This window comes from Euprymna scolopes, chromosome 36, assembly GCF_053919585.1.
Source record: "Euprymna scolopes isolate OS-2025 chromosome 36, ASM5391958v1, whole genome shotgun sequence".
In the NCBI taxonomy this organism is placed as follows: domain Eukaryota; kingdom Metazoa; phylum Mollusca; class Cephalopoda; order Sepiida; family Sepiolidae; genus Euprymna; species Euprymna scolopes.
The window spans coordinates 9,929,021-9,950,941 of NC_136517.1; the positions used below are offsets into that span (position 1 = coordinate 9,929,021).

Consider the following 21,921-nt stretch of genomic DNA (forward strand, 5'->3'; position numbering starts at 1 on the left):
ATATCCGATCTTGCTCTTTAAACATTATGTCACTTTCAGACCTGATAGAAGTCTCCTATCGCTTTTGGGATTTGTACACCTTTGGCTTAGGTGTGCAGCAAAAAACGAAAACTGGTTTTCATCAAACGAAAATGGAATCATGTTGTCTTTTCTAGGGTGATAATTTTATTGTTCCACCCTGTTTATGCTCAGATTTTTAAATGTAGAAAAAAAGATCTCAGGTCATTCTATGGTATCCGATTTCTGAATGCTGCAACTTGAATCAAATAATAAAACATTTTAACTTTCGATTTATTTGATTCAACATTTAAACAAGTAATAACAAGTAATAACAAGTAGGTCACAGCTGGATAATTTGTGACAAATTTTCAAGTGACCAATAGAAGCGAGTTAACTCAGAAATGGAGCATGAAAAAAAATGTTCTCAAATTGCATAAATTACACACGTCTGAATTTTTATTAAAAAATAATTTAAATCATTTTTCGAAATAACTTAGCCCCTCCCTTTGCCAATGTCTTGCTAATGTATGTATTTACCTTTTCTTTCTCTTCTCTACTTTCTTTCTCCTTGTTCTCCTTAGTATTCTTTTCTTTCCTTTCCTTTTCTTTTCTTTCCTTTTCTTTTCTTTTTTCCTTTCAGTTTTTCTTTTCTTCCACTCCTTCTTTTCTGACAGCATAATATATATCATTATACTAAATGTGAGTTAATCAACATTTGTTTCCCCAAGGATTTTTTCCCTATATACTTTAATAACACAAATTACGCCCTAAATTATACTTTAGTTAAGAGATTGATTTATATTTTTTTAAATTATTCTTATTGTCCTAATAAGCTGTAAGTTGTAATTAACTGAAAAATTTACCCATCTCTCATTTAGCTTTGCGTTTTTCTCACCTGTTCACTTTATGATGATTCAACTCTGTAATATTTCTTAATGTCTGTATGCGTGTTGTACCACAAATGCATATGTAAATTAGATAGCAAAATAATAAGTTTATTTATTTTTTATATAAAGACTAGAATACTCAAACTGCTTTTGGACTATCTTGCATGAATTGGGCATCAGTTTTTGAGTGGCATAAGAGATTCAAAGAAGGCAGGGAGTTTGTTAGAAATGATGAGAGGTATGGGAGGAGTAAGGAAGTCAGAACACCAGAGTTGATTGGCCAAATAAAGAATTTCATGGATAAGGACTGTTGAGTGTCTGTAGAGACAATAAGTGCACAGTTTGATGTCAGTGTGGGAACTGTACACAATTATTCATAAGGAACTGAAGACGTGGAAGATTTGCGCAAATGCACCAATTCCCAAATCCATCCTTTTCACAGACCAAGATGCGCATCAAGATAGTTCCTCACCCTCCCTATAGTCCAGACATTGCTTCCTATGACTTTTGATTATTCTCTAAGCTCAAAACCTTAGAGGCTGTCGTTATGAGACAATTGAGATGAAAGTGGCTGTGACGAAGATCATCAACATGAGGATTTCCGTGGGGGCCTTCCAAAAGTTGTTGGCGTGCATTGCAGCCAGAGGAGATTACTTTGAAGGGAACTAGTTTCATGTGCGTTCTATCAATAAAAACGCCCATACAAAAATGTCTGGAAACTTACTGAAGGCACCTTGTATATATACTACTCCCCCTCCCCTCAGAGGGAGGAGGTAATTCTTGGGAAGGAGGTATGATGACAACAGAACAAATACTTTCCTTGAATCAATCATTGAAAGGTAGAAGGTTAGTCTGATATAATATAATTTCGGTTTCAGACAGGCAGATACCAAATTTCCATTAATAATAGAAGTAAAGAGACGTAATTTGCCAATTAATTTACATGTTCATGGTGTATATAGGCAAATTTGATGACGCCGCCGAGAAAAGGGAATCACTTTTTCTCTAAATGCTCACAAAGGCATTCAGAGAGTGGTTGAATGAAACTAGAATGAAATGGGCCGAGAGAAATAGATAGCTAGGAGAAGGATGAATGACTTCTTAAAGTTATAAATTATTTGCAACAATTAAAACTTTTCTTCTACTTTTTTTTTCCAAACATCACTCGACCCCAAAAACTAAAGTACATTTTTAGAATGTATTTTGTGTTGTAAAATTTATAGGAAAAAATTACTTAGAAGAAACAAACTTGGATTAACTCATATTTTATACTATGAGTGCCTGGCGTTGCCCGGGTGTTTGAAGGTGTGTTTTGAGCAAAAAAAAAAAAAAAAAGTGGTAGCAGGTAGGTTCGAACCTGTACGACAAAGGAGGAAAAGAATGTGAAAAAATGTGACGTCTTTGCTGTTGTGCCCGTCACCTAAATCGAAAGTGATGTAAGTTTAAATTAAGGCTAGTCAATCGAAAAGAGGCAACGACTTTAAAAAATATTGTCAAAAAAAGTGATCCCTCCCTGTAGAAAAGTGCCCAGTTGAGGGTGAAGGAATTAATGTTTTCAGCCAATTTTTCGATATTTGTTATCTGAAGTGTGGAGCTTCAAAACGATATCGATCTTGTGAAAATCCATCACCTCTGTCGAAAGTTTTAGGCAAACATACATATAAACAGATTTTTTTCGAAGTTAATATACTTTGTGTGTGTGTGTGTGTGTGTGTGTGTGTGTGTGTGTGAAGAAATCCTTCTAGACTTGGGCAATTTTTATTTTGTTTCCAGAACAGTTCTTTTTTTAGGGAACTGGATTCTCCCTACCCCCAATATAAAAAAAAAAGAAAAATTGTGTCTAATTCTCCGCCTACTGGGAAGGCAAGTAAACAAGAACTCAATAACAGAAAGTTTATTTTAGTTGTTGTTGAAATTCAGTCTTTTTTGTATATTTGTTCTTTATTAAATTAACGTTTTATTTTAATTCTTTTTTTTTTTTTTTACAAGGATACATCGATTTATTATCACAGTTAACAAAAGTTGGTGACATTTCATTCGAACAATTTTCAGGTAAAATATTTCACTTATAAATTGTGTGCGTGTGTGTTCATAAAAATAAATGAAAACTGTAAGGCTTTTGAACCGCTTGCCTTTCAAATTCTTTTCCTGTTCCTTGTTGCTTTGATTTTACCAACTTGCAAAAATTTAAATGTAATGTGAACAAGATACTTGTTGTACAACCACTGTCAACAATTTTCCCTGCTCTATCTGTATCTAAATCTGAAAACAGATTCCGTCAAAAAAGATTCTTTGGTAGAAATGTCCGCCTGTGGAACTCTGTATCGCTGATATGCTTTCCAGCTGATTACAATATAGTCGTCTTCAAGTCCAATGTAAACAAGTTCTTGTTAAGTCATCCCCTTAAATAATCATATGCTTGTCAACTTCCACCACTAACAATCACTCTCGGTGACCATCTTACACGCATTAACCTTTATCCTTGAGTGGCCTTCAAAAAAAAAAAAAAATCTCCCCACTTAGGATGCCCTCTATAATTCTAACCTCTAATTCGCAGTAGCCTTTTGCATCTCAGGGATAGTATGCGATATTTGGGGAAATAAAATGAAATAAAAATTTGCTCCCAAGAAATCTGAGGCAACTGAAAGTTAAGCAATCATGTTATTTCTGAGCTTTTTTTCTCATAAATTAGTTTACTGAAAAGTCGAGTTTACTATTTAATTCATAGCTAGTGTATTGATTCATACGTTTGACAAAGTCTAAGTGAAAGGATGCAGTGGTCCCGACCAAACAGGACATATTGCCAGTAATCACGATCACTTTTCTATCTTCATTTACAGCATTTTATAAATCACAAAAAAAAAAAAACAATCTAAAAATCATCAATAAAGTGAAACCATTCTTTTTAATTCAGACAAATGATTAAAAAAACATTTAAAAAACAAAAATACAGCTTTTTCTATATAATAAAGTAGAGTCGGTTTCTTCAATTGTTGTTATTGATAGATTTATTCTTACAAAATCAATGTTTGATTCTAGTTGTCAGTTTTTGTGGAACTTTTGTAAATTTTTTCAGCAACAAAATAATCTAATGAGAATTGGCAGAAAGTATCTTTAAGAACATTTAAAACTTCGAATAAACAAAATGTCCTTTAAACTACATTTGCATGCAAATATATTATTGAAAATAACACAAGCTAAAGATATTTTCTTTACAAAAAGAAAAACTCTTTCCGTCTCTAATAATGAATATTTTACAATCCGAAATTAATAAAAAAAAAGTTAAGTAAAAAAAAAAAAAAATGATTTTTAATAGAACATTTGTATCTTTATGTGGTTTCAAAGACGTTTGTTTATTCAAAATTTTAAACAAAATAATGGATTTTGATTCCATTTCTTTCATAAAATATTTCATGCATCTAGGAAGAAATTTCCGATCGACATGATCTCAACAAGATGCATGTTACAGCAGTCGGAAAGGGCTTATAAAATTTAACATGCTTAGAATTAGGAAACAGCAATTCTTTCCTCTTTGTCAGAAACATCGCTCATGAAATGTGAGGACTAAAGGACAAAACAATGAAGGCAAAGAGTTAAAAGGTAAAATGATCTGAGATTCATTTCCTCCTTAATTTTACTTTCTTTTAAATTATTTTTTTTTAAGTCTTCCACTCTGTATTATGCATTTCCCTCTTCCCCAGGTTCGAACCTGTACGGCAAAGGAGGAAAAGAATGTAAAAAAAAAAAAAAAAAAAAAAGTGACGTCTTTGCTGTTGTGCCCATCACCTACACCGAAAGTGATGTAGAAGCAGCTAATATTGAATGTTTTCATTGTTTTGTCAGATTCAAATGGATATTATCCTTTTTGGGAAAATGCATGAATCCATTTCTCTTCTCTGTCCATTGTCAAATAGTAGGGTAAACTAACCTCCAAAGCCTCGGTAGAGAAACTAGTTTTGGAGAAAGAAAACTGAAAGAACACTTGCATTACATTACTTGTATTTATGCAATGTTTTCAGTCGGATTGTCCTTGGACCGTCTTCAGGCATGTTGGTTGTCGTTTGGAAAAGAAAAGTTACCGGCTCCAAGGATATTTTCGTATTCTGTGAGTTAGTCTCTAGTTTGTTATTGTTTCAAATTTGTGAAAAAAAAATTAGTTGACAAAGGAGAGGCAACTCTAATAAAGACTGACACAGGATTATCTCCCTTCTATTGCCAAAATTTTAAGGGTACACAATGTTTGTTTTTTCTACAATTAGAGGCTTCTAAATGTTACTAAATGCTACAACAACCAACATGACTGAAGAAGGTCGAAGGACAATCCAATCAAAACTTTGCACAAACTTTTCTCTTTTCTTTTCCAAGATGGAGACCAGTATGTCTAACAAAAGTCGGAGGTTACACCAACCGAAACGTTGCACAAACAACACTCAAGATGAGAACAATAGTCGGATCAAAACAAGTAATATAAACAATCAGTCGTCATCTAAAACATTCAGAACTTTAACACTTGCATTAGTTTCTGACATGTGCCATACAATGCATCTACACTTAGCTGATGGAGAGAATAGGTCTTGTATTTCACATCACTTTATCTGCTATAATCTAATCCATTTGTAGATGTGTTTCTTGCTGGAAACTCGTTTGGCAATGAGAATCCATTTTACTATAAAAATTTGTTTCCTTCAAATATTTTTCAATAAAAATATTTTTCTTTACCCTAAATTGGTTCATTTGATGACTTGTGAATCTCGTTTCAAAATTCTATGTATAATTTGTGTTATCTTATCTTGAATGTTATTCACACAATGTTTTGACCTTCTTCAGGTGTACCTTGTCAAATTCAAACTTGGGTATCTGCGCAGAATTTTGAACGAGACCCACACAATTTTTTTAGTCATATAATTTTTAATGTTTGTGCAAAATTTCTAAATTCCAAGGCGTAGTTATTGAGAAAAGTGTGGACGGACAAACAGATGAGTGAATTTACAAGTCCCCCCCCCTTCCTTTTGTCGAGGGACCAGAAGAAAGTATTTGAGTGCCATCAGCTAGATTTGAAACCGAAATCAAAACTGTATCATTCAAAGCTGGTGACGTTACCACTGTACCAACGTGACACGCATATGAACTGATTAAAAATAAAAAATAAACTAAGATGAATGTACAAAATGTATGACGATTTTTTTTCAATTCTGATCAATTTTTGACGCCTTAAAAACTATTTTAACTGCGAAAGACCCATAAAAGAATGGTCTGTACAAAATTCAATCATTGGAGGCACCTAGTGCTGCTTTATGACTTTTAGTTTCAGAGGAGATAATTTGAAAATATGAAGACAGACAGACGTATAGCCTTTCATATACTAGATGTATATATAGTGTTAAATAGTAAGATTGTACATCTAAAAGCAAGAATAAGCTCCCAAAATTCATACTAGAATTGTCTGGAATAACTGACAAAACACTGGATATAATTCAGAAACAACTATGTATAATTGTCGTTGAAGTTATTGCTTGTTATATTTTTGAATATTTTAGATAAAAATTTGCTCATTTATTAAAACAGATTTAAGTGCTAAGTAATATTCTTTTTTTTTTTTTTTTTTTTTTTTTTTTTTTTTTTTTTTAACTACATTTTCACCCCAAACAAGGCACATTGCCACTTTGGTGTAGGAGGCTACTATCAGGGGCAACAACTACTGGGGTACTATGTAGGGATTTGGGTAGCAAGATGTCTGTTCACGTTGCACTTGAACTTCTGCACGTCAGTACAGTTGGGGAAGCAGGAACCTGGAATGGTATTCGAAAGTCTAGCGATTCTGGGGAAGAAACTACTGGAGTAGAAAGATCTTTTACATCTAAGGATCTCTACAGTGGGGGGGGGGATTTTAGGGGGTTTGTCGAGGGTGTTTATGTCATGGGGGCACAAGTGCTTGCAGTTCGTCAGAGCGTTCACCATTAAAATCCTTGTAGAACAGGCAGAGGGATGCAACGTTTCGTCGATGGGACAGAGGCTGAAGCGTAGATGACAGTTCAGGGCCTATTAAATTTGCGACTCTTTTGAACCTTGTCAAGGAGCGAGAGACTAGTAGCAGATGCACCAGCCCAAATATGACAGCAATACTCCATACATGGGTGAATGATGGCCTTATAGAGGTACAGGATACTTTCGGGTGTTAGTAGTTTTCTAGCGCGGTAGAGAGAGCTCACCTTCCTTGCAGCGGCCCTGGCAATGCCTTCAATGTAATTGTTCCAACTCATGTTTCCTGTGAACGTTAGGCCAAGGAGTTTGAAAGATGTACTCTCAGATAAAGAGTCGTTGGCCATTGCTATAGGTGGTAGAGAAGGTTTCTTGTAATTATTGAATGAAACTAGTTTAGTCTTGGTGGCATTGAACGTGACCATTCATTTTTGTCTCCATTCCACTACGGATTGGAGGTCATCCTCTAGTGTTTCTGCCATTTCTTTAGATATGTGTTCATTTGTTTTCCTGTTGTGCCTGTTATAGAGTGTGATGTCATCAACATATATATCCATCTCAGAGGCAATTTTGTTGGGGAGGTCATTCAGTGCTAAGTGACAGTTTTCTGGAGGTTGGAGGTCCAATCCACATATGAAACTAAGAAAACGACTACAAATTACTTTCGACTTTTATCCATAATATCATAATCCAGTCATAATGAAATGAAAGTTACTCCAATGGATTAAATAAAGCAATCCATAATTCCATAGAGATTTCAGAGTTCAAAAAGACACATTTAAAGAAGAACATCTGCTGAAACATTGGGAAAATAACATCCAAAATGAAGATAGTCGTCCAAGATGAGGCTATGAAATAGATTATTGTTCACGATTATCATTTGCATTTATAAAACTTGTACCAAAAAAGCATTAAATGTTTATAATTCTTCACAAAAATGAAACTGCAGGAGAACAAGAAACGAGTTCAAACTTTATACAACCCCCATCCATAGTGCGGCTAAGGGCCTATTGACAGATTTTCTGAATCTTGAAAGAAATTAAGTCAACTATCTATGGAAATACATCGAACAACATTTTGATGTGAGGATAATAAGATGTGTTAATAAGTACAAATTACTTTTGTGGGTTAAACCTTTTCCGAGACTTAATTATTTTGATTTGTTTATTATTTATTTTTCGACAATGGCTTTGACTCGGTGTGAATTGTGGCTTTGTCAAGATATAGGATACTCTCAGGTGTGAGTGAGAGTCCACCCTCTTTGCAGCAGCCTTGGCAATATCCTCAATGTATTTGTTCCAATTGATGTTGCTTGTGAATTTTAAGCTAAGTGCTTGATTTTTTTCAAAGATTTTTGAAAGAAATTAAGTTAACTATCTTTTGAAATACATCGAACAACATTTTGACGTGAGGATAAGATGTGTCGAAAGATGAATTAGTAAAAATTACTTTTGTGGATCAAATCTTTTATGAGACATCCTTAATTCTCTTTTTTGATTTGTTTAATATATCCATCAGTTTCTAAAGTGCATAACAGGTTATTGTTAAATACTGTAGTCATCCAGGTTGTTCTATGCGGCAGTTGCAGTTGAGAAGAATGATTGGGTGAAAAAAAAAAAAAATGAAAATATGCAAATTATATCTTTTTAATTATTTTTTGTTTACTATTTATTGGTTTCCACAATGCTGCACTTTCATTTTTATTTTTATCTTTCCACACATCTCATCCACACAGAATTGACTTTATTGTAGTCATTGCATTTCTTTTGCATTGTTCCCAGTAAACTACTTTTCCGGCACATTTCTGCTTTTATATTCCTTTTGGGGATACTTTGCTGCATTCGCTTAATGTAAGGTTTACTGTTTTGTCTCTTTGTCCACAGAGTCTACATTTATTGTTTTCCTGGGTCTTACTTTTCTTAACTTATGTGTAGTTTATACTAATTGCTTTGTTTTGTGAAGCTTAAGTATGACAGACCAATGAAAATTCTATTTCAAGCATGACAGACTAACAAAAATTTTATTTCAAACTTAAGTATGACAGAACCTTTTGTAAAGAGACTTCGGACATCTAAAACAAGACTCCCTACACCAAAGTGGCAATGTGCTTTGTTTGAGGTGAAAATGTAATTAAAAAAAAAAAAAGTAAGAATCTCATATGCTATTCTACTGGGGAGGCCTCTCTAAGCTCCCCACCCCTTAATAACAACAACTAGATTTGTTCTAAAGTGCATAACAGGTTTATTGTTAAACACTGTAGTCATCAAGGTGTTTCTATACAACAGGTGCAGTTGAGAAAAATGATTGAAAAAATGTTTAAAAAAAAAAAATGCAAAAACATATACAGGTTATCTATTTTTTATCAAACATTCTTCATTATCTTTTTGTTTTGTTTAATATTAGTTTTCACAACAAAAATATGTATTTTTATTTACCTGTCGACACATCTTATTCTTTGTTATCATCACATAGCAACTAAAGGCCTTTTGACAAATGTTTGACTTTCAAGAAAATTAAGTCAACCCTATTTAAAATACATGAAATAATATTGTTCCATATTTGAGGATAAAAAGATGTAATAAAAAAAAATATGGCACTTTTACACTATTGGGACAAAATTTTGTAGTCGATAAATGGAGTTTGTAGATATAAAACAATGTTATCTACTGATTTTTTGTTAATCCTAATAAATTACAATGGTAGCCTCCAAATTATGCAGTAAAAAATTACCTAAACATTACTGAATTATTAAAAAAAAACTTTGTGTTAGCAGATGAAAAATTTTAGCCGTCTTGTTTAAAACGAAAAATTTCCCCTTTTTGAACTTTCCTGTGTTTTATGATTTTTATCGAATTCTACATTTATTTTTTTTAATGAAAAATGTTCTACCTGATTGATTTTCGTAATTTTTGGATAAAATCATCCTAAAAATACAAGGAATACGTAGATACCATTGTTTTTTATATAGAAAATAATTTTTTTTTTACAATTTCTGAAATCTTGTCCTAATAGTGTAGAAATACCAAAAATACACGCGTGGATCATATTTTTTACCAGATATCTTAATTCCCTTTTTCGTTTTCATATTTGGATTAATCGGACTAATCTTCTCATTTTAAGTGTTATTTGCATAAAGTTTCAGTCAATGTAACCTCCGACCTTCTTCGGATGTAAAAGAAGATTATGATGTTAAGAAGGTCACAAGTTACATAGACTAAAATATTATGCAAATAAAATTCAAGATAGGAATAATAATCCAATTAATACGAACAACCATTCCTCATCTCAAAAATTCAAAATTTTTTTTGTTTAATTTTTATCAATTTATACAACGGAAATATTTTCATTTATTTTTCAACACATTTTTTTTCCAAATCTTCAAGTAAGGGTCACAATGTTATTCTATGTTTTTTGTTTTTTTTTTTCTCTGGAAAATATTGTCGACTTGATTTCCTTAGAAAAAGTCTTTGAAAATTCAACATTTATCAATAGACTTCCAGCCGTATCATGGCATAACATGTATATGGACTATGTTATATACCCCATGATCTTCGAAAAGTTTAGAATAACTGTTAAGTCTCCAAGAGATTTTTTGTAATTAAGATTACCAAATGTGAAATCGAAAAAAACAGATGAATGAAAAATAAATATATAAATCATATCTTTTACCAAACATTTTAATTAGCGTTGGTAGAATCAGAATTGTGAATCAAAACATTTGGGGATATTTGTATCTGAATCAGAAAAATTTGTGCCTACTTTCCGATACTAAAACAATTTGTTTTGTCTTTTTTATTTGTTTTTTTTGTAAAGCAAAATCTGCTGCTTCTTATTGATTTTAAATTATTGATTTTAAATTGATTTTAAATTATTGATTTTAAATTATTGATTTTAAATTATTGATTTTAAATTTATTTTAAATTATTGATTTTAAATTATTGATTTTAAATTTATTTTAAATTATTGATTTTAAATTATTGATTTTAAATTATTGATTTTAAATTATTGATTTTAAATTGATTTTAAATTTATTTTAAATTATTGATTTTAAATTATTGATTTTAAATTATTGATTTTAAATTATTGATTTTAAATTGATTTTAAATTATTGATTTTAAATTTATTTTAAATTATTGATTTTAAATTTATTTTAAATTATTGATTTTAAATTTATTTTAAATTATTGATTTTAAATTATTGATTTTAAATTATTGATTTTAAATTTATTTTAAATTATTGATTTTAAATTTATTTTAAATTATTGATTTTAAATTTATTTTAAATTATTGATTTTAAATTATTGATTTTAAATTATTGATTTTAAATTATTGATTTTAAATTATTAGTAAAGCTAAAATCGATAGATCATCCCTCAAGTCCTTACGTTTAAGAAAATATCTGCTCATTTAATGTGTTTTTATGGTAATGGAGAAAAAAATAATGACTCTATCGTTAAATATCTTTTTAGATTAAAGAATAGCAATCAGTAATTGTATCAGGATCGGTTTGAAATCGGTAATTGTATGGGAATCGGGAAAAATATTGGAATTGTCCCCACCACCAATTTTAATTATTTCTTGGTTTGTTTCATACTTATCAGTTTCCACAACAAAAGTTTGTGTTTATTTAGAATTACACTTAATTAAAAAAAAATCTTAATAATTAACAAAGATATCAGATTCCAACAATCACATAAATTGATCAAGTATGTTTTTTATATAGAAAATTATATTTTTTTTTTACAATTTTAAGAATAATTCATAGCCATTCGAAGGCTTGGTAGTTTGAATTGAGTTGTCTCCTCCTTATTTATGCTTACTCAAAAAATAGCGCCTTGCTTCATAATAAAATTTGATTTTTTTAGTTAAAATAAAAAAAAAACTGTTTGATCAATTTACATGATTTTTGGAATATATCTTTGTTGCATGACAGGTTTGCCTGTATTTTCTGTATTTTTGTTTTTATTTAAGTGTCATTCTGAATAAACATCATTAAAATTACCAAATATTAAGTAAAAAAAAAAAAAAATTTTTTAAATATATGAATTATATTTTTTGCAAGACATTTGAATTATCTCTGCTTTTTTTTATAATTATCAGCTTCCACAATAAGTATTTTCATTTATCTTTTCTTATCCTCTGGTATGAGGCAATATATTATTCGATGTATTTTCTAATATAACTGAGTTAATTCTGTTAAAACATCTCTGAAAATCAAACAATTTGTCAATAGCCTTGATTTTCTGTTACGCCATGAAGTAGCCTGCAGTATAAAATGCAATGATCTTAAAATGTGCAATTCTTTTCATTTTTTATGTTTCTTTTCTAAAAGATTTACCAATTTGGTAAATGATTTGTAGGTTTAATTAATAACCTTTGTTAGTTAATTATGAAGTAAATAAAGAAAATGTACTTTTCTTCAAATAATCTTCATACTGGAAGTTATATCAACGACAAGTTGACAAAAGAAAACAAATTAACATTTCTGTTTACACACAGACGTAAAAGGACACGTCTTGTGTATTCATGTTTACAACGAAGAGGGAAGAACATGTCACATACACGCATTTTTATATATACAGTCAAATAGCAAGTTACTCAAAGCACATGTCATCACTAAACAGAAAAGAGGAGGCAACTCTCAACATAATTCAAGGGACACTATTAAAACATAACCACAGCAAAAAAAAAAAAAAATCTCATATTAACAACTCCAACACTGCCCCTCAATGTGAATAGGGTTTTAAGTCTGTTTTCCAATACAGTTTTTGAGCTTCACAAAGTGTCTGCTCACAAGTCTCTTTGTTTTATTTTTCCCAAGCATTGTCTCCTTCTCTGTAACTCCTTGAAACATTTCTTTGTTTTTATGGATTTACACGTTTAACAAAAACTTTAAGTTTCAACATGTGTACAAGAAAACATGGGGTATTCGGTACCTGTCGGGTCAGACAACCTCTCAATAGCATCATCATGCCCCTGTTGGACAATAACTATTAATTTTTTCTGATCATTTATTAATAACACATCTTAAATCTACTGAACCAACCAAACAATCCTTTTTGTGCCAAGGTTAGAAGCTGTTTTTCCTTCAGATCTGCAACCATCTTAAAATTGTTTTCACAACATTTTACTCCAGAAAGGTAATTGCACAAAATTTTGTTTTTCTGCTAAATCACTAAACCTGCAAAACTGTTCTATCAGTCTATCAAATGTGACCATTTTTTCAACTGCTACAAACACCTTTTGTTAGAATATCGGCTATCAGAGTACTTAACTTCAACATCACTTCTGGCACCAGTAGATTATCAATTTTCACGAGAAGGTCATTGGTACATTCAGTTTTGAGAGTTATTGGCCTTCTTTGTCTTTTCTCCAACTTTGGTTTTCGTTTTAGTTCTCCATTCCTTTTGGATCGGGGCCATCATCTCTTTCACCCCGGTCAAAGCGACCACTGCAAATTTGGCCAGTTGGTCGATGATTTAGTTCTTGACGTTTTCCTGGTGAACCTTCTTCAAAATTTTGTGGAAGTTTTTTCACATCACATTCCCTCCTCCATTCATTTGAGAGATTTTCGACGATCAATTCGTTCTTTGTTTACACGTTCTCTTTTGACTTCCCTTTTAATATACTGACGATGTTTTTGACCAATCATAATAATTTTAATATACTGGCAATATTTTTGACCAATCATAATAATTTTAATATACTGGCGATGTTTTTGACCAATCATAATAATTTTAATATACTGGCAATATTTTTGACCAATCATAGGTATTGACTTCTCCATTTTAGATTGAGATGATGATTCAGTAAAAACTTGTTTTTCATTTTGGTTTTCACATTTTGAAAATCATTTTCACAAACATCGTTATGCACAATTCCGAAATGTTGAGTGTTTCGGTTTCCACCAGTTTTTTTTGGAGTTTCTGTCGGCTTGAACATCAAGGCTCTGTTGTGGAACAGATTCCGTCAACAATTCCCCATACACCATCTTTAATCAAAGCCATTTTTACTTGAACTCGCCATGTCGAATTGTTCATTTCATCAAGAAGTGGTACGAGAACATAAGCATCCATAATTATTATTTATAAACAAAAACAATGTGGGATGAAATCAAAATACTGGTTACAGAAGAAAGATGGCGGATCAGAAAACTTAAGAGGCAGCACATATGGTAGAAAATATCATTTGGACGCCTCTAATTACAAATTCACAGAAAAAAAACAAACATAATATATGACCATCCCAAGGGAGGTAACTTCACAATAACACCTCTTTCTTCTTAGAGTTGCTCCCCTTACATTGTGTTTTTTAGTAAAAAAAAAAAGTCATGGGTCGATTCTCTGTATCATAAAACATTTTTTTTTTTTTTTTTTTTTTTTTTTTTTTTACTAATATTAACAATTGGTATAAATGTCCCGAACAATTGAATCATAGAAAACTTTTAACAAATATCTTAGTGACCCCTAATGATTGAATCTTCCTTAATCCACCCTCAAACAAAGGGTTCAAATTCTTGTAATAGCCAACCCTCTTTTTCCTTAGTAAGAAAAGAAGCATGTTCTCAACATCTGAAGAAGGTCATAAGTTGCAGCGACCAAAATCTTGTGCTAATAACACCCAAGATGAAAATAATGATTTAATCAACATAACACAAACAAAAACTTTTTTTTTTTTTTTTTTTTTTATCACAACCAAAAATTCCGGATGGTCAAAAGCAATGTTCAAACGTGTTTAAATTTTTTTCTTTATTTTTTTTTTTCTTTTTTTTTGTTTTTGTTATCGATCAGTGCATGACTTTTGTAGGTTTAATTAATAATCTTTGTTAGTTAATTATGAAGTAAATAAAGAAAACATACCTTTTTTCTTTAAATAATCTTCATACTGGACGTTATATCGACAAGTTGGCAAAAGAAAACAAATTAACATTTCTGTGTACACACACAGACGTAAAAGGACACATCTTGTGTATTCATATGTTTACAACGAAGAAGGAATGACATGTCACATACACACGTTTTTATATATACAGTCAAATAGCAGATAACTCCAAGTTGCCCAAAGCACACATAACCACTAAACAAACAAGGGGAGGCAACTCCCACATGGTTCAAGGGACAAAACTCATAATGTTCACAGTAATAAAATATGACCGTAGCTAAAAAACCATCTCATATTGACAATAAGTTTTTGCTTTTATATTTGCAGCCCGGTTTAATGCAATGAAATCTTGTCCAAATACTTACTACGTCATCGTGATAGAAGACCTCATGAAAGGTCATGTGATAGGTACTGCCACGTTAGTAATAGAACAAAAATTTATACACAATGCGTCCAGTGTAAGTATTAAAACTTTCTTCTTTTTCATTTCTTTTCTATTATTATTCAGCCTCTTTGGTGATCAGCCTTTATTTTAATCAATAATCGGTTCTTGTCTAGAATTCAATGAAAAATCTGTATGATGTATATACACATAACGAAACAAAAAATAACATACTCAAAAAATCATCCAAATCAAACTTGCAAGATTTTAGAAAGCTATTCTTAACATGGGGACATCAAGAAAACTCAAATTCACTTAAAAATGATTTTCTTTATAAAAATAAACTACTTGATCAATTTTTGTGATTTTTGGAGTATGATATTTTCAAATATGTATATCATACAGATTTTTTGGTATAGGGCAAATTCTTGACAAGGACCCAATAATCTTATTTCAACTTGTAAAGAAATTAAAGAATGCAGAGCATTCGGAAAATTGGTGGCAGAATTTCGGGATTCTGTTCTATATGTGTAAGCTCTGAAAACAAGTTCCTAGGTTCGAAAATGTTTAGCTCCAAAGTTCCAGGCTATTGAAAGAAACACTGGTCAACATTCTTAATTGTAAACATGTAACACGTACAACGTGTATGATAGTGTATTGTTATTTCTACATGTGTGATAAATAAACATTACCTGTGACAGTCATAGGTAAAATAAGCCTGGGTCTGGTGTTGTTGTTTTTTTTTTTTTTCGAATAAATATTTGAAGATATAAAGAACGTGAAGCATAAAATTTTTTTTTTTTTTTTTTGCAAAATTACTGGATTAGGCATTAAATAACCCAAAAAGGTTTGATATGCCATAAAACAATCAATTTTTGTGACCATACTTGCTCTTTTAATAAACCTATAATACTTTATCCACAAAATTGTTGATTCCTTAAAATTTCGTTTGCATTCAATATTAGATGTGTATGAATTAACAAGCTGTGGTTGATAATTCTTTTGTAAACTAGAATTTACACAATGATCTAGTGTTTTGCACAATTTTGGGATCTGATTATAAGGACAGCTACCTTACACATTGATCAACATTTTTAATTATGAACATGTGATATGTACAACGTGTGATAGTGTATTGTTATTTCTACATATGCAATAAATAAACATTATCTCTGTAACAGAATCACAGGTAAAATAATCCTGGGTCTGGTGTTGCCACACGCACTAAGCTTTTGAAAGTTTGTATTAAAACATTTCTCATCAGATATTTTACAAAATAGTACACGAAGAAACTGATTCTGAAGTAGGACGATTAAAGCCATAAATTGATCCAAAATTCTTTAAAATCCTGCAATATTCAAACTTATCACTGTCAAATTTGGTATACAACTCAAATTTGGTATACAATTCAAAATGCATAAAATAATTTCCAATTCTGACCTACTTACCAATAAAATAAAGACCTAAATTTGGGCTGTAATGTTTTAAATAAATCATGCATGCTTTAGAGGAAAAATGGTTTTATTTTTAATGAGTCGAAACATTTCAGGTCTAAAAGCTACTAAGGGTTAGATCGTTGAATAATATTATGAGAGGGTTGAAAATTATTATGGATTATTATTTATGGAAGCAGTATTTATTTAAATCAGATTTGAAGACGACAATGTTGTAGTCTGTAGGAAAGCATTCCCATTGTAATGTGTTACATAGATGGGAAGTTCTTGAAAAAAAAATGTTCATGGGAATTTTGCTTAATACTGTGCAGACAGAAGAAGAAAGGAAAGTTTTATTTTTCACTTGTGGTATGAAGACGAGTTCTTGCTGTGAATGTCTTACAAGGAGTAACCAAAGACTGTAGCTCAGTATAGCATCTTCCATGGGACCAACAATAGTTGAGAAACGCTTAGAAGGATGAATGCAAAATCCAGTAGAATTTTATGAAGATTTTTTTTTGTGTGTGTGCTTCCATTTTTTTTAATTTTATTTTATATTTTTGTTAGATTTTAAAATCTCCTCGTAATTTTTAAATGTCATTATAGATGAGGGAGGGGAGGTATTCATCAGTTAAAATTTTTTTTTTTTTTTTTGTATTGTTTGTGAAATCGTTAAAATTTCATTGTGGAAGAAGTATTCATAATTTTTTTTTTTTCATTCTTTGCAAAATTTTCTAAAAAAAAAATGCAAATAATTTAAAAGTTTCAAATTTACTTTTCTGTTTGATTTCTCACTTCAGCGTGGCAGAATCGAAGACGTTGTCGTCAGTAATGAGTACAGAGGGAAACAGCTGGGTAAACTGTAAGTTCAGCAAATTTTCTCAACCGTGAAATGTTTTGTTTTTTTTCTATCCGATCAGGTTGAGTGCGTACATTAACGGCATCTATTCTGGCGCGTAGTTGTGAATAGAAAAAGAAATCAACTTTTTTTTTAAATTCTGCAGATGTACAAATAGCTTCAATGTGGAAATAAATTGAAAATCCAAACTAAATTTGAAATTGAAACCAATAAGCGTGAAAATATAAATGTAAGCATGTCCTCACATTCAACGAGCAATGTGTCTGACAAACACGGAAGAATTGGTGTTTTCTGGCCTGAAATTTATTTCATCTAACACTTTTCGTTGGCTAGATTTTGATCTTGCTATAACTATTTTTTATATATCAATTGGCTTCATGCCTTGTCTGGAGTGATTCCCATTAAAAAAAAAAGTATGTTTATTTTATAAATATCACCATCCATAAATATGTTTGTCTTTTGAGGACTTCTCAGTAACGTATTGACCTCAAGGCTCAAAATTTGACCTCTCCCTGACTGAAAGTCCAATGTCTTATGGGACAGAAAGGTGAGATGGAAAGTTTACAAAATCATCAAAAAATATTTCAAAATTAAATTTTCAAATGATTTTAATTTTTATTCACATCGGTATGTTCAAGTTGAATTATTCACATTAGTATGTTCAAGTTGAATTATTCACATTAGTATGTTCAAGTTGAATTATTCACATTGGTATGTTCAAGTTGAATTATTCACATTGGTATGTTCAAGTTGAATTATTCACATTGGTATGTTCAAGTTGAATTATTCACATTGGTATGTTCAAGTTGAATTATTCACATTGGTATGTTCAAGTTGAATTATTCACATTGGTATGTTCAAGTTGAATTATTCACATTGGTATGTTCAAGTTGAATTATTCACATTGGTATGTTCAAGTTGAATTATTCACATTGGTATGTTCAAGTTGAATTATTCACATTGGTATGTTCAAGTTGAATTATTCACATTGGTATGTTCAAGTTGAATTATTCACATTGGTATGTTCAAGTTGAATTATTCACATTGGTATGTTCAAGTTGAATTATTCACATTAGTATGTTCAAGTTGAATTATTCACATTAGTATGTTCAAGTTGAATTATTCACATTGGTATGTTCAAGTTGAATTATTCACATTAGTATGTTCAAGTTGAATTATTCACATTGGTATGTTCAAGTTGAATTATTCACATTGGTATGTTCAAGTTGAATTATTCACATTGGTATGTTCAAGTTGAATTATTCACATTGGTATGTTCAAGTTGAATTATTCACATTGGTATGTTCAAGTTGAATTATTCACATTGGTATGTTCAAGTTGAATTATTCACATTGGTATGTTCAAGTTGAATTATTCACATTGGTATGTTCAAGTTGAATTATTCACATTGGTATGTTCAAGTTGAATTATTCACATTAGTATGTTCAAGTTGAATTATTCACATTAGTATGTTCAAGTTGAATTATTCACATTGGTATGTTCAAGTTGAATTATTCACATTGGTATGTTCAAGTTGAATTATTCACATTGGTATGTTCAAGTTGAATTATTCACATTGGTATGTTCAAGTTGAATTATTCACATTGGTATGTTCAAGTTGAATTATTCACATTGGTATGTTCAAGTTGAATTATTCACATTGGTATGTTCAAGTTGAATTATTCACATTAGTATGTTCAAGTTGAATTATTCACATTGGTATGTTCAAGTTGAATTATTCACATTGGTATGTTCAAGTTGAATTATTCACATTGGTATGTTCAAGTTGAATTATTCACATTGGTATGTTCAAGTTGAATTATTCACATTGGTATGTTCAAGTTGAATTATTCACATTGGTATGTTCAAGTTGAATTATTCACATTGGTATGTTCAAGTTGAATTATTCACATTGGTATGTTCAAGTTGAATTATTCACATTGGTATGTTCAAGTTGAATTATTCACATTGGTATGTTCAAGTTGAATTATTCACATTGGTATGTTCAAGTTGAATTATTCACATTAGTATGTTCAAGTTGAATTATTCACATTGGTATGTTCAAGTTGAATTATTCACATTGGTATGTTCAAGTTGAATTATTCACATTGGTATGTTCAAGTTGAATTATTCACATTGGTATGTTCAAGTTGAATTATTCACATTGGTATGTTCAAGTTGAATTATTAACATTGGTATGTTCAAGTTGAATTATTCACATTGGTATGTTCAAGTTGAATTATTCACATTGGTATGTTCAAGTTGAATTATTCACATTGGTATGTTCAAGTTGAATTATTCACATTGGTATGTTCAAGTTGAATTATTCACATTGGTATGTTCAAGTTGAATTATTCACATTGGTATGTTCAAGTTGAATTATTCACATTGGTATGTTCAAGTTGAATTATTCACATTGGTATGTTCAAGTTGAATTATTCACATTGGTATGTTCAAGTTGAATTATTCACATTGGTATGTTCAAGTTGAATTATTCACATTGGTATGTTCAAGTTGAATTATTCACATTGGTATGTTCAAGTTGAATTATTCACATTGGTATGTTCAAGTTGAATTATTCACATTGGTATGTTCAAGTTGAATTATTCACATTGGTATGTTCAAGTTGAATTATTCACATTGGTATGTTCAAGTTGAATTATTCACATTGGTATGTTCAAGTTGAATTATTCACATTGGTATGTTCAAGTTGAATTATTCACATTGGTATGTTCAAGTTGAATTATTCACATTGGTATGTTCAAGTTGAATTATTCACATTGGTATGTTCAAGTTGAATTATTCACATTGGTATGTTCAAGTTGAATTATTCACATTGGTATGTTCAAGTTGAATTATTCACATAGGTATGTTCAAGTTGAATTATTCACATTGGTATGTTCAAGTTGAATTATTCACATTGGTATGTTCAAGTTGAATTATTCACATTGGTATGTTCAAGTTGAATTATTCACATTGGTATGTTCAAGTTGAATTATTCACATTGGTATGTTCAAGTTGAATTATTCACATTGGTATGTTCAAGTTGAATTATTCACATTGGTATGTTCAAGTTGAATTATTCACATTGGTATGTTCAAGTTGAATTATTCACATTGGTATGTTCAAGTTGAATTATTCACATTGGTATGTTCAAGTTGAATTATTCACATTGGTATGTTCAAGTTGAATTATTCACATTGGTATGTTCAAGTTGAATTATTCACATTGGTATGTTCAAGTTGAATTATTCACATTGGTATGTTCAAGTTGAATTATTCACATTGGTATGTTCAAGTTGAATTATTCACATTGGTATGTTCAAGTTGAATTATTCACATTGGTATGTTCAAGTTGAATTATTCACATTGGTATGTTCAAGTTGAATTATTCACATTGGTATGTTCAAGTTGAATTATTCACATTGGTATGTTCAAGTTGAATTATTCACATCGGTATGTTCAAGTTGAATTCACGTTCAATCAACAGAATCAAATATGAAAAAAATAAAAAGATTTTGGCCTCGACTCTTTCCAGCATTGCTCTATTGATTTGGGTGACTTTTTTGAAAATAGCTTTCTTTAAATCGTCCAATGTACACGGTTTTTGTTCATACGCATGACATGCCTTTAGTTTTGCAATCAAAATTGTTTCCATTACTCGTCAACCAAATATCATTTGCATAAAAAATGTTTTCAGCTGACATACAGTTTCGTTGCTGTGTAAAATCTCCCTTGTTTCAACCGTTACCAAATGACCAGTTTGTAGGAGTTGAAATACAGCTTTTCATAAAAATGTGCTTTTTTTCCTCTGAATTTTAGATGTTATTTTTCCAGGGTTATGCCAATCTAACCGTTCTTCTATCATCGTTTGTTAAACGGAACACAATTTTTGAAGTGTAGAAATCTGAATTTTATTCCAAATTCAATTTTTATCACACATTTGCATTAAACTAACTTGACTTTTTTTTTTCCTAGAGTCCGTGTACATCGTTTTCACTTAAACTTCAAATGTTATTTCTGTCTACAAGCTTTAATAAAGTTATATTTAAAAAATAAATCTGAAAGTAAACCCTATGGTCGGCAGGATAAAGGCTAAAAAAAAAATATCAACTTTATAGAGGTCTGTTGAGTATTTTTCAAGTTTTAGCAAAACATAGATACAGATTTACCTTTTTATATAATAAATAGATAACTTCTGTTTGTAGTTGTCTGTCTGCAATCCATTTTGAATGTTAATAGTAATAAATATTTGTATTGGAAAACTGTAAATGTTTTCTATGGAAAAAATGTAACTGATATTTTGTCTATTATTTATATTACTATATTTATTTATTTATATTATTATATTTATATTTATTTATTATTTATATTATTATTTATATTATTATATTTATACAACTTATTATTTACATTATTATTTATATATTTATATTATTATTTATATTTATTTATATATTTACATTATTTATATTATCTATATTATATTTATATAATTCATT

The 21,921-nt window shown here is 30.4% G+C and overlaps 1 protein-coding gene across 1 annotated transcript in view; it reads left to right on the forward strand.

Annotated features, from left to right (window-relative positions):
- Positions 1 to 21,921, forward strand: part of LOC145260326 (glucosamine 6-phosphate N-acetyltransferase-like) — a 64,730-nt gene that overhangs the window by 36,558 nt on the left and 6,251 nt on the right. Inside the window, exons 3-5 of the mRNA XM_080118217.1 lie at positions 2,877 to 2,939; positions 15,074 to 15,204; positions 17,362 to 17,423. Of these exons, the coding sequence (XP_079974343.1) occupies positions 2,877 to 2,939; positions 15,074 to 15,204; positions 17,362 to 17,423 (256 nt within the window). The remainder of the gene's footprint in view (positions 1 to 2,876; positions 2,940 to 15,073; positions 15,205 to 17,361; positions 17,424 to 21,921) is intronic.